The 14,297-nt window shown below is 42.8% G+C and overlaps 1 protein-coding gene across 7 annotated transcripts in view; it reads left to right on the top strand.

The window, feature by feature from the left end:
- Window positions 1–14,297, top strand: part of ABCC4 (ATP binding cassette subfamily C member 4) — a 282,364-nt gene that overhangs the window by 57,103 nt on the left and 210,964 nt on the right. For all 7 annotated transcript variants that reach the window (XM_001137006.7, XM_016925451.3, XM_063792279.1 and 4 more), the window contains exon 4: window positions 9,562–9,786. In XM_001137006.7, coding sequence (XP_001137006.1) covers window positions 9,562–9,786 — 225 coding nt within the window. The remainder of the gene's footprint in view (window positions 1–9,561; window positions 9,787–14,297) is intronic.

The following is a 14,297-nucleotide window of genomic DNA, read 5'->3' as shown; positions in this document are numbered from 1 at the left end:
TGCCCAGGTTGGTCTTGAACTCCTGGGCTCAAACGATGCTCCCACCTTGGCCTCTCAAAGTGCTGGGATTATAGGCAGGAATCACCATGCTCAGTCAGAAGGCATTCTTTTACCCCTACTTTTGGGAAGAGGACACTCGGTGCCATGTAGTTATATAATGTGCCCAGGGCCACACAAAGTGTAAATGACACAGCCCAGATTCAGTCTCAGGAGCGCTGACTTAGGGACCTAACCATCTCCAGACTGTCGTAAAGATGTCTTGAGAACTCTGTCTTCAGAGTATCCAGCACATGCTTCTTGAACTTGGCCTAGGGATAAGTCAGATGCTAAGAGCTCCCTGGAGCAGTGGGGCATGGCTGTGGGAAATCAGATTGGGGATTATAAATTACCCTAGGTTCCTAGGTGTCCTGGCGCCGGAAAGTCAGGTGACATGCTAGAGAGTGGCTGGGGCGCTGGGCAGGTCAGAGCACCAAGGTACATTCAGGTTGACCACGAACTCTTTTTTTTTTTATGTTTTTGTTTGAGGTGGGGTCTCACTCTGTCACTCAGGCTGGAGTGCAGTGGTGTGATCTCAGCTCACTGCAACCTCCATCTCCCTGGGCTCAAGCAATCCTCCCACCTCAGCCTCCTGAGTAGCTGTGACTATAGGCATGCACCACGCCTGGCTTATTTTTTGTATTTTTAGTAGAGATGAGGTTTTACCATGTTGTCCGGGCCGGTCTAGAACTCCTGAGCTCAAGCCATCGGCCCACCTCGCCCTCCCAAATTAATGGGATTACAGGTGTGAGCCACTGTGCCTGGCTGACCAAGAACCCTTTAGAAACCTGTCTCCCACTGAGTACCATCCTCCACATGTGTGAGGCGTGCAGCCCTGCTGACCCAAGTTCATCAACATCCACGCTGTTAAGACACCATTCCCAGTTGTCTCCTCCTCGGATGGACGAGGGGGAAGCTTGTGGTCTTGCATGGTCACGACATTGACTGATGGTCTGGGCAGATGTCAAGTTCCCTGTTTTTACTTATCAGAGGCTCTGGGTTTCTTGCATAGCAATGATATCTCTGCAGTTTCAGAAGCCTTTGGCCTGAATTGTGAAGTGGGTGTGCAGTTTGCTTGGCAAGGATGAAGACCCCAGATGAATCACTAGTATGGGGACAGCTCTTCTGTCCTGGTATCTGAACCCTCCCACTAGCAAGGTGGGCCCCAGGTATTAGGGCGGCAGGCTAAGGTGTTAAGATGGACCGACACAATGCTGGCGGCAGGCACCTCTCATATAAAGTGGAGCCTGGGCTTTTCACAAGAGAGCACTTGTTGGTCCTGTGTTTACACCAATATGTTGGTGGTTTCTGGTATAAAATTAGACAGTCGTCAGTTATTCTTTAGAGGATCGTGGTGACTAGTGGATGATGCTCATTTTAACCTTATGTCTTTAACATAATAACTGGTAGAACTTTTAGTTCCGATGCAGTGAAGTTCAGGGAGCTAAAGCTCTTCCCAGTTCAACTCAAAGTAATCCTTGGATTTTTTTTTTTTTTCTTTTCCTTCTAGCAGTGAAAACAGCCTGAATTCTAGTATAAATACTATTGTTTTCCCAGACTTGCCTATTGACACTTGGCTGTTTTGGAGAAGTTGGAGAGAAATAATTTCTTAAGATGAAGGTAGTGAATGTAACATCTCAAAAGCATTTCAGGTGTTGTTTTGGGTTTTCAATCATTAAAGCTATTTATTGACCAGGCATGGTGGCTTATGCCTATAATCCCAGCATTTTGGGATGCCAAGGGATGATTATTTGAGCCCAGGAGTTCCCAGCTTTAGTGAGCTATGATTGCACCACTGCACTCCAGCCTGGGTGACAGAGCAAGACCTTGTTTCTAAAAAAGAAAATTAGGCCAGGCGCAGTGGCTCACGCCTGTAATCCCAGCACTTTGGGAGGCCAAGGCGGGCGGATCACAAGGTCAGGAGTTCGAGACCAGCCTGACCAACCTGGTGAAACCCCGTCTCTATTAAAAATATAAAAATTAGCTGGGCATGGTGGTGGGCGCCTGTAATCCCAGCTACTCAGGAGGCTGAGGCAGGAGAATTGCTTGAACCTGGGAGGTGGAGGTTGCAGTGAGCTGAGATCACGCCACTGCACTTCAGCCTGGGTGACAGAGCAAGACTGTCTCAAAAAAAAAAAAAAATTATGGAGTTAGAACAAATGTTAGTTTCACAATTGATTTAATGAAGATGCTTTTCATTTTTTGGTCTTGTGTCTGTGCTGCTTGTGGATCTTCGTATTTTAGATAGTGGAAGCTCTAAACTCAGCCTAGCATTTAGTAAAAAGCTTCTGTGATGACTTTCAGGCCTTTTTTAACCCACTTATGCCAGAGGCTGCCAATTTTGTGTGTGTGTGAAAAATGAGACCTTGGCGATGACGTTGAACAGTAGAATATAAACTCCCACAAGCTTAGTGTTCCAATAATGGAATACTAGGCACAAATGGGTTAATTCCTCTGGTTACAGAACAACTGTGCAGTGGATCCATAACTCCCTAGCCATATACTCTTAACTAAGCTGAAGGCAAGCAGGGCCTTCCCTGGGTACTAATGATGGCACCAGCAGGAAGAGGGATGGTGACACCAGTTTGCGGGGAGTCTTTGAGGTTGGAATTTCAAAGTAATGCAATTGAGATTAAGACTGATTGTCAGAGTTTAGGAATAATTATAATGCCCGAGAAACAAGTACTAGTCTAATGGTGAACATGGTGCTTTTCCAGGCAAATGCTAATTAGAACAGAACAGCCCGCGAATTTCCAGCACATCTGTCCCCTGTGTGCACCTCCATGGAGACTGTGATGGGGACTGGAGACTGAGCAAGTATCCACCCACTTAGAGCCTGCAGTGGGGGCAGGAGGAAGGAGGAGCTTGGGAATCCTCTGTGTGGGCCAAACCAGGACACAGGCAGCTTCTCCATTTGTATCTATGCTGCTTGTTGGTCTTTGTATTTTAGATAGTTGAAGATTATCTAAATGTTTCTTTGAGAAATGAGATGTGTATTTTTTTTTTTTTCCTGAGATGGAGTCTCATTCTGTCACCAGGCTGGAGTGCAGTGGCATGATCTCGGCTCACTGCAACCTCTGCCTCCCAGGTTCAAGTGATTCTGCTGCCTCTGCCTCCCGAGTAGCTGGGACTACAGGTGTGCGCCACCACACCCAGCTAATTTTTTTGTATTTTTAGTAGAGACGGGGTTTCACCATGTTGGCCAGGATGGTCTCAATCTCTTGACCTTGTGATCCACCCACCTTGGCCTCCCAGAGTGCTGGGATTACAGGCGTGAGCCATCGTGCCTGGCCAATGAGGTGGTTTTTAATAACTTCAATTCTACATTTCTTGTTCAGCTGCCTGACATGAGGGCCAAGGCCAAGCCTCATGTGGTATTTTCTTTCTTTGGTTGTTTTGTTTTTTGAGCCAGAGTCTCGCTCTGTCACCCAGGTTAGAGTGCAGTGGTGTGATCTTGGCTCACTGCAACCTCTGTCTCCTTGATTCAAGCCACTCTTCTGCCTCAGCCTCCCGAATAGCTGGGATTGCAAGCTTACACCACCACATGTAGCTAATTTTTGTATTTTTAGTAGAGACAGGGTTTTACCATGTTGGCCAGCCTGGTCTCGAACTCCTGACCTCAGGTGATTCGTCTGCCTCGGCCTCCCAAAATGCTGGGATCTTTCTTAGGTTTTTAAAGATCATTTCAAAAATATAAAATATAATAGAATACTAAGCCTCTCTCTACCCCTAAGCCAGCTTCAGTAACTATCAACTCATGACCACTCTTGATTTTTATGAAGCCCTGCTCACTGCCCCCTCTGAAGATGTGTGTGTGTGTGTGTGTGTGTGTGTGTTTTGAGATGGAGTTTTGCTCTTGCCCAGGCTGGAGTGCAGTGGCATGATCTTGGTTCACTGCAACCTCTGCCTCCTGGGTTCAAGTGATTCTCCTGCCTCAGCCTCCTGAGTAGCTGGGATTATAGGCATCTGCCACCACGCCCGGGTAATTTTGTATTTTTAGTAGAGATGGGGTTTGACCATGTTGGCCAGGCTGGTCTCGAACTCCTGACCTCAAGTCGTCCACCTGACTCAGCCTCTCAAAGTGCTGAGATTACATCGCGCCCAGCCGCGTGTGTACTTTTTAATTGAAGAAACCGTGTTGCTTGCCCTGCATGGATTCCCAGGGTCTAGATTGGGCTCATTGCATATCCCTCCTTCCCCTCTTGTGACCCTCTGCATCCTTGCATGCTGTATCATTTAACATGTCCATCTGGTACCAGAAGTTAGTAGTTAGATCTAGAAGCTTGATGTGATTCAGGTTTTATTTTCCCCCCTCCTCCCTTTGGCAGGAGTACTTTGTAGGTGAGGGTGTGTACCACCTGCCACTTCGAGATACCTCGCTTAGGTCTGGTTATGTGTGTGTGGTATTTGGAGCCATTCATGATCATTGCTTAAGATGCATTAATTTGTTAGGAGTTTGCAAAGTGGTGATATTCCAGTTCCTCATTTATTAGCTGAAATATTTGCATAAAGAGAAACTTTGCCATTATCAACTCTTTGATACTCTGAGTTACAGTACACCTATAGGAAAGGCAGGAGAAATGATTAATTTTGTTATTTTTTTTTAAAACCAATTTTCAAAATAATGAGTGATTCTCCAGCATTTTCCTGTGGAGTTAATGGATTTTTTCTTATTGCTTGTTCTGTTTATTTTGATGAGTATGATTGTGAGCTCATGGATTTAAACAGTTCTGATGTGCTGTTCATTACAGTTATCATCCCTGTGCCACGCTTTGGCTGTCTTTGGCTAGTGGGAGTCTATCGACGTCGGGCCCTGAGTCTTTTGAATGTATACTATTAGTCTTTGCAACTTCCTCATTTTCTGGTATGACAGATGTTTTAGGCTCCCTGAACAGTTTTTGCCCCAGCTGTGGAATCAACCATTTTTCCTAGCAGCTTTAAGTCCTTTTATGTTTATATTTAAAGATAAACATATCATGAATTTATGTGGGTATTTCCAAATCAGATTCAGGACGCCAGTGTTTTTACTTAATCTCTACTCTTACATCTGTATCTCTTTTCTCCCTTCATCTGTTCTTTTTTCTCCCTAGCCTAATCCCAGCTCTTGATATCAACATACTTATTCATTTATTTTATCTTACAGTATCAACACTATTACCCATAATATGATTTCTAAAAATAATTAAAATTTTTTTTCTTTGCAGTTTACATTGTCCTTAGGGTAGATAATAATGTGCAGGGACTATCTTTTCAAACTATTTTTTTTTACTGTCAAATAAACTAGTTAAACTATTTTGTTTAAAGTTAAAAAAACAAATTATGATTCATCCTTTTGTTTGGTAGGTACAGTCTTTACTGAACATTTAATTTTCCCTGCTGTGCAGAATGGAAGATCTTAGTTTCATCACTGAAATCTCAGCATCCTTTTTTCCTAAGGGATTTTCTTGGAAGCCTAACATTTGGCAGCAGCTCTGATTAAAAGCCCTTTGTGGTCTTAAAAGTTCTTCAGGGTCAGGCACAGTGGCTCACGCCTGTAATCCCGGCACTTTGGGAGGCTAAGGCAGGCAGATCACGAGGTAAGGAATTCGAGACCAGCCTGGACAATATGGTGAAATCCTGTCTCTACTAAAAAAATACAAAAATCAGTTGGTTGTGGTGGCATGTGCCTGTAGTCCCAGCTACTCAGGAGGCCAAGGCAGGAGAATTGCTTGAATCTGGGAGGTGGAGGTTGCGGTGAGCTGAGATTGCACCACTGCACTCCAGCCTGCGCAGCAAGAGTGAAACTCCATCTCAAAAAAGCTCTTCACAGCGGGTCTCCAGCCCCTCCAGACTCAGACACAGAGATAGTGCAGGAGAGGAGAATAGTGATGTGTACAGGCATTGGTTTCTACATTCCAGAATCTTCCGGGGATGGGGAACTCAGGCCCTACCCTGATCAATTGGCCCTAAATGTGGGGGATGGGTCCTGAGCATCAGTGAGCGTGTAAGTCTCCTGGGTGATTGTAACATGCAGTCAGGACTGCACTGATTCAAAGAGGACTTCAGGTATATCTGGAGTCTTAATGGTTATTATTTCCCCAGATTCACCTTTTTTCTTCCTTATCTCTGGATCTTTCTCAACCCTAGTTTTGTCCCCTGTTCCCCCATTTCTTTTTTTTTTTTTTTTTTTCTGAGATGGAGTCTTGTGCTGTTCTCCAGGCTGGAGTGCAGTGGCGCGATCTTGGCTCACTGCAGCCTCACCTCCTGGGTTCAAGTGATTCTTGTGCCTCAGCCTCCCCAGTAGCTGGGATCACAGGTACGAGCCACCATGCCCAGCTAATTTTTGTGTTTTTAGTAGAGATGGGGTTTCACCATGTTGGCCAGGCTGGTCTTGACCTCCTGACCTCAAGTGATCTGCCCACCTTGGCCTCCCAAAGTGCTGGGATTACAGGCGGGAGCCACCGCACCTGGCTGTATTTCCCCATTTCTAAAACAAACTGCTTACTCGTTTTTCCACAGCTCACTCTTTTCTGCTTGTATTTTTCACTCAAACATCTTCTTTGGTAGCTTGTTTCTATTTCCTGTGTTTTCTTTCCTTCCCATGCAATCTGGTATGGTGCAGTTGGGCAAGGAATATCTGAAGTGTGTGGGGGAGCAGGAGCATGGAGGCCGCATGCCCGCTGGGCCTAGACATGTAATGTGTCGCTCCAAGAAAGCAAGGGATGGGGCTCAAATGTCAGGAGGCTGAGTACCAAATACTCCATTGAGAAGTATCTGCCTTCAAGTACTCTGGGACTCCAGTAGAACCTGAAGTATGGAACATTGAAGTATCCTACTGGACTCTCAAAAATCTCCATGGTTTCACAGTTGAGGAGAATTCTTGTGAAGGAGTAAGGACTATTCTTAGCTTGTTTGTGGAAAGACTCTTCACCAGGTCGTAGATTGGTTGGTCTCTAAGGTGGAGAATTTATATGAGTTACTTTTGACCTTGGTACTGATATTTAGAAAGTTTAAATTTGGTTAGTTATAATTTTGATAATGAGTATTTTCCCAGTTGTTTCGTTTCTTATTAGTTGAAGGTTAAGATGGAGAGGTCCGTGGAAAAGCATGGACCAAAAACCAGCATTACTCACCAATGAGCCCATTTGCTTGACTGGATTATTAAATGCTGTCTCTCGGCAGGGAAATCTGGACAATTAGGTAGTCATGACCTACCTGCCTTTTGCATTCTCTTTCGCTGGGTTTATTGCATCTGTTATTTCCTCTGGGGACCATCCCTCTTGCCGTTTGAATCATACTCACCTACAGCTGAAATGGAGAAGTGTGTAACAGGTAACAGTGACTCCCGGGGACCGTGAGAAGTTTCAGGAACATTTAGAAAGGCAAAGAGCACTGAGCGTCTGGCTGATAGCCCAGGTGTGTCTGCTGCGGCCCTGGTTGCCCTTGGCACTCCTGAGCCGGGGCTGCCCGTGTGTACAGTTTGGCCGTCTTGCTTCTTGATGTAAACGTCCAGATTTTCATCTCAGTAAACTCTAAACAGTCTGTGTTATGACCCATTGTACTGGGGGCTCTTCCATAAACTCTTAGTGCCTTTTGAACGATTGGCCTTGCTGGAAATGTAACGGTGAGCCTCTGCATTCTTTATATCTGATCATCTTATTCATAATTCTTCAACTAAATGGTATTTTCTGATTTTTGTATCATAGGGGAAAACTTCCATGACCTCATGGAAGGCAGTGCAGTTGGTGAAGTCTGTGAGTGTGTGTGTGTGTGTGTGTGTGCGCGCGCGCGCTTGCATGCCGAGACAGGCGTGTTGGGATTTAATATCATGACCCATCTGAGGGATGGGAATGTCTTCTGTAAATATCCTGATCCCGTGCTAGTTGTTTGGGATGAAAGTGTGTGTTAATTTTGTTTTTGTTTTTTACTGATTGTTCTTCCCTCACTTCAGAAGGACAGAAAACAGCTATCAATGGCAAACCTGTCAGGTGTTTATTATGTCTTTGTTAAGAAGGAGAGATTGCTTAAAAGGAAAAGTTGTTTTTCAAGGTTAAGGTCTTGAAAGATTTTCAAACATTTTGCATTTTGTCTTTTGAGAAGTCAGGAGGAAATGATGTCGAGGGCCTACATGTTTACTTTTGGTGACCTGGATTTGCAATGAGTGTTTGGTTTTCTTTGTTGGGGGAAAAGGGTCCCTTACAACGGGTTCGAGAGGGAGGAAGTAGGTTGCGGGGTGAAGTGCTCATTTGGCAGGGAGAGTAAAGGAAAGCTCCTTTGCTTACCTCAAACCGTGGCTCAAGCTGCGTTCTGCTGTTTCTTTGCCTTTAGTCTTGGAGGTTAAAATTGCATTCCCTACGTCTTGTTCAGAAGGTAAGCCCGCATGCTTCCCAGCTCATTGGTGTGGGATTTTAATTTTGCCTTGGGGAAAAGATGATTATTAATATTGCTTCAAAACCAGGACCTTCAAAATATGGCTGATAAAGAGAGCCACTGATGACATTCCCTTTGAGCTCAATTTCTGCTGTGTTTAATTTTTGACTCCACACTACCTGAGCCAAAGTGGCAGTTCTTCTGGGCACATCCGGGCTTGTAGGGGGCAGAAACATACTGAAGCAATGTCCTGTGGGTCCAAGAGCCTGGAATCCTCCCAAGCCTGGTTCTTTTCCCCACTCCAACTGAAGCTGGACTTGGTGGTGTTAGATCTACCGACTCTTGGAGTTTGGATTGGGAAAAATTGGAGAGTTTGATTTTCTGATCTGGGTTTGTGCCAATATCTCCATTCACAAAGGCTCTTAACTGTGAAGAAGGTGGCAAGAGTGCTGGCCTCCCATAGACGAGCCTGTGGGCTGGGATGTCCAGGGTACAGAGGAAGTGGGGTGAGAGCTGGGGTGTCTGTTTGTAAGCAAATTCCTTACTCCTCTTGGGCAATTTTTTTCCTTATTCACCTTAGGCCAAGACTTAATTTTGTAGTTTGCCAAGTGTGCTTTAAAGCCCTGTTTGTAATACAGAGCACACGCAGTGTACCAAGCACAATGTACTAAAACTTTATTGACTTTGAAATTAGAATTTTGATTTCAGGTTAAAACTCCTATCGGCTTGTCTTAAAGAAGAAAACAGTTCTGCTTTTCTTTTAGATGAGTGATGAATGTTGCACTTCGAAAATATAAAACTTGTGTTAAGAAAAAACGAGCCTAGGTGCCGTGGCTCACATCTGTAATCCTAGCACTTTGGGAGGCTGAGGTGGGAGGATCACTTGAGGCTAGGAGTTCGGGACCAGCCTGGGCCACATAGTGAGACCCTGTCTTGACCAAAAAAAAAAAAATTTAGCTCTACATGATGGTGTGCACTTGTAGTCCCAGCTACTTGGGAGGCTGAGGTGTGAGGATTGCTTGAGTTAGGGAGTTCGAGGCTGCTGTGAGCTGGGATTGTGCCACTATACTCCAGCATGGGTGACAGAGCAAGCGGTATCTGAAAAAAGAAAAAGTAAAAAGAAAAAATGGTGTGGTCTGTATGTCTAATTAAAGGCTTTTCTTTTTCTTCTTTTAGGAAAGTGCCAAAGTAATCCAGCCCATATTTTTGGGAAAAATTATTAATTATTTTGAAAATTATGATCCCATGGATTCTGTGGCTTTGAACACAGCATACGCCTATGCCACGGTGCTGACTTTTTGCACGCTCATTTTGGCTATACTGCATCACTTATATTTTTATCACGTTCAGTGTGCTGGGATGAGGTTACGAGTAGCCATGTGCCATATGATTTATCGGAAGGTAAGTGACATTCAGCATTAAACATGTACCTCACCTGAAGCATCAGAAGCATTCTGAGGAAGTTTTATGTAAATTAAATATTGCATAAATAGCCACTGCACTCCAGCCTGGGTGACAGAGCAAGACCCTGTCTCTAAAAAAAGAAAAACGAAGAAAACTTCTGTAAATAGAATCATTTACACCTTACTAGAGAAGCTTGCTATTTGCATGAGGCCAATGTTTTTTTTCTTTATGCAAAATTTTCCAGTGTATAATGAAAGTTTTCTACTGCTGTCAGGGCATGGCTGCCTTTGATAACAGGCTGTTGCAGAATACTAAATTTATAATGAAATCTAATTAAAAATATCAAATTGGTTTTCAGTGTTTCTTTGCCTCAATCTCATAGTTGTATTTATGGAAATTTTTGTTGTTGTTCATTAAAACCTTCACTTACATCACAGTTGTATTCAGAAGTGAACTTCAGTGAAATTGGATCTGTGAAATTAAATCTAGGAGAAAAGAATATATTTGAGAAAGGGAATTCTTATATTTTTTAAATGAACCATTTAGTCATATTCCATGTAATTTTCTTAACTGAAGAAAAATGTAAATGGAATCCACGTCGGATACAGGCTTTCTTTATATTCTAAATCTAGTTGTGGTTGTTTTTGATGGTATTTAAGAAAATAGTTGGATGTTTGGGATAACACTTTGAAATTTTGATTGTTTTTCACAATTTTGGAGAGAACTTATAGTGTTTCTATTTTATGTTGGTTTTCATTCAAAGTAAATTTTTACATTAAACAGTTGTCCCTTGGTATTTGTGGGGGATTGGTTACAGGACCTCCTGAGGATACAAAAAAATCGGAGGATGCTTAAGTCCTTGATATAAAGTGGCATAGTATTTGTATATAACTTATTCAGACCCTCCCATATATGGCATTTTATTTATTTATTTATTTATTTTAAATAATTTCATCTTTTATTTTAGATTCAGGGGTAGAGGTGCAAGTTTTTTCCATGGGTGTATTGTGTGATGCTGAGGTTTGGGTTATGGATGATCCCATCCCCCAGGCCATGAGTGTGGTACCTGATAGGTAGTTTTTCAGCCCTTGCCTCATTCCCTCTCTCCCCACTCTAGTAGTCTTCAGTGTCTTTGTTCTCTTCTTTATGTCCATCTGTACCCAGTGATTACCTCCCACTTATAAATGAGAACATCTGGTATTTGGTTTTCTGTTCCGGCGTTAATTCGCTTAGGATAATGGTCTCCAGCTGCATCCACGTGGCTGCAAAGGACATGATTTTTTTTTTTTTTTAATGGGTGCACTCCCATGTACTTTAAATCATCTTGGTTTACTTATAATACCTAATACAATGTAAATATACATTATATAATGTACAATATACAATGTACATTGTGTACAGTTATATAATGTACATTGCAAATTGTACATTATATAATTGCACATTGTAAATTGTACATTATATAATTGTACATTGTATAATGTAAATATACATTGTATTAGGTACTATAAACAAATAACTGTTTAGGGAATAGTGACAAGAAAAAAATCTGTGTGTGTTCACTACAGACACAATCACCTATTTTGTTTCCCCCAAATATTTTCAACCCCAGGTTGGTTGAGTCCAGGGATGCCGAACCATGCACAGGAAAGGCTGACTGTATTTTCTTTCCCATTAGGGCAGTAATAATGATTAAGACCTGATTTGATATTTTCTTATTTTATTTGTGCTTTTGTATTGAGATATGCCATAAATAATACCATAGTTTGCTGTGGTCTTAACTGTTACAGAAGGAGTAGGATTTCTGGTTGCTTTGCTAAGAAGTTGCCATAGAGACGCTAGTGTCAAGAGCTAAAGAACTTGTCATTAAATCAGTCCTGGATATCTCTTTGTCCTGGGCCGTTTTTTAAAGCCATTTAAATTTTATTTTATTTTTTTGAGATGAAGTCTTGCTCTGTCGCCCAGGCTGGAGTGTAGTGGTGCAACCTCTGCTCACTGCAACCTCCACCTCCCGGGTTCAAGCGATTCTTCTGCCTCAGCCTGCCGAGTAGCTGGGATTACGGACATGGGCTACCACACCCAGCTAATTTTTGTATTTTTAGTAGAGACGTGGTGTCACCATGTTGGCCAGGCTGGTCTTGAGCTTCTGACCTTGTGATCTGCCCGTCTTGGCCTCCCAAAGTGCTGGGATTACAGGTGGGAGCCACTGCACCCAGCCCATTTAAATTTAAAGTATTCTTATTTGACCTCGTTGTCACTTATCCAGAGTGTCCGTAAGGTGTCCTCCCCAAGTCTTCCTTTGACATGGGGGAATCGATCTTATAATTCTGTGAATCCTGGAGGCCTCGTGTCTTAGTGTCTATGGTACAGTATAACAGGTATGCCCAGATTCCTCATGTGTAACATGAAAATGATAACAAGGCTTGTACATACTAGTCAAGGGGTCTTCATCATCACCACCACCACCACCACCACCACCATCATCACCATCATCAGCAGCAGCAGCATCATCATCATCTGTGTTATTCTCCTGTACTCTCTTCTACCATTTAGGAGAAGAATACTCAGGTTTTTCTATAAACTAGCTAGATTTTTGTCTTTCAAGATCATACTTCTAATAAATTCATAAAAATTTTCACTAACACTCCACTTGGCAAACTTTAAACACCCTACATGAAGTCCGGTTTGAGGTAGTGGTTCAGTAAAACACGGCTCTTTGTACAAGTGAGATATTGTTCACCTGTTTTTCTTCCTCTTTTCCACTAATGCTTTGGAAAATAGCCTTTGGGAAATCTGATCTAACTCGGCAGACTTGCTTACCTGCATGTAAACATCTCCCAAAGGTATTAATTTGTCAGCTTGATTATCTTAGAAGTATTGTCTCTTTATGAAGTCAAAAATTGCTTGGGTTAAACCATAAGACTTAACCTGAAATCCCAGAAACGTGGGAAAGACGAATATCCTCATGTCCTGCCTTGTATGTGGAAACATGCCCAGGTGAAGAAATAAGACACTTCCTCCTCACGCGTGGGCTGCTTCATTGGGGCAGAGGCTGGCTCTGCAGCAGGGCTCTGAAAGGTCCCTCTGCAACGCTGGCAGTTTCCACTGAGGCCCCCATATCCTGATTCCCGGTCTGGCAGAAATCAGGTTGGGTGTTGCAAATGGAATGACTGCCGAGCCCGTCGTCGACATTTGGTATTGAATGATCTTGCAGGATGTCTGAAAATGACTCGTCATTTATTTACTTTTTCACAGCTTTGGTAAAATTACTTTAGGCTTTTCATCATTAATTTTTCTTCTTATTGTAATAAAATATGCATAACATAAAATTTACCATTTTAACTCTTTTTAAGTGTACAATAGTTCGTTTGCATTAAGTACATTCACATCATTGTGCCTCCCAAACCCACCATCCATCGACAGAATTTGTTCATCTTCCCAGATGGAAACTCTGTACCCATTAGGCACTGGTGTCCACTCTCCCCTCTCCACAGTTGTCAGCCTTCTGCTTTCCAGCTCTATGAATTTGATGACTCTAAGTATTTCATAGAAGTAGAATCATACAGTATTTGTTATTTTGTGTCTGGCTCACTTCATGTAGCATAAGGTCTTCAGGGATTATCTATGCTGTATTGTATGCCAGAATTTAATTCCTTTGAAAGAGTGAATAATATTCCACTATTTGGATATGCCACATTTTGTTTATCCATTCATCTGCCACTGGACATTTGGGTTATTTCTGCCTTTTAGCTATTGTGAACAATGCTGCTATGAACACGAATGTACAATTATCTCTTTGAGTCCTTGCATTTAGTTTTCATTTATTTTTATTTTTGAGATGGAGTCTTGCTCTGTCACCCAGTCAGGAGCACAGTGGCATGATCTCGGCTCACTACAACCTCTGCCTCCTGGGTTCAAGCGATTCTCCTACCTCAGCCTCCTGAGTAGCTGGGACTACAGGCACCTGCCACCACGCCAGGCTAATTTTTGTATTTTTAATAGAGACAGGGTTTCACCATGTTGGCCAGAGTGATCTCAAACTACTGACCTCGCGATCTGCTCACCTTGGCCTCCCAAAGTGCTGGGATTACAGGCGTGAGCCACCATACCCGGCCGAGTCCTTGCTTTTAATACTTTTGAGTATATATTTATTTAGAGATGGAGTTGCTGGGTTATGTGGTAATTCTGTTTAATTTTTTGAGGAACCATCATACTGTTTTTCACAGTGGCCACACCATTTTACATTCCCACTTATTCTTTAATAATTTGTCTGTTTAACTTGAGAACTAAATGAGATGTTTTTATGAATCATGACTAGCTTTAATTTGGATTGATGGCTCCAAGGGTGGTCTGTTGAAATGGTTTATGGTGGTTTGTTCACGTTCCTCGGAACTCTGTGTTATTTCTTACAACTTTTACCAAATAAAAAGACTGTGCAGCACAGGCTGTATTTTAAGTGAGGTCAACAGATTGGCATTAAGAATACGGGCTCCTCATGGCAATAGTGT

This window comes from Pan troglodytes, chromosome 14 (assembly GCF_028858775.2).
Source record: "Pan troglodytes isolate AG18354 chromosome 14, NHGRI_mPanTro3-v2.0_pri, whole genome shotgun sequence".
NCBI lineage: Eukaryota > Metazoa > Chordata > Mammalia > Primates > Hominidae > Pan > Pan troglodytes.
The sequence above is the reverse complement of the archived record's forward strand: the minus strand, read 5'-3'. Positions and strand labels throughout refer to the sequence as shown.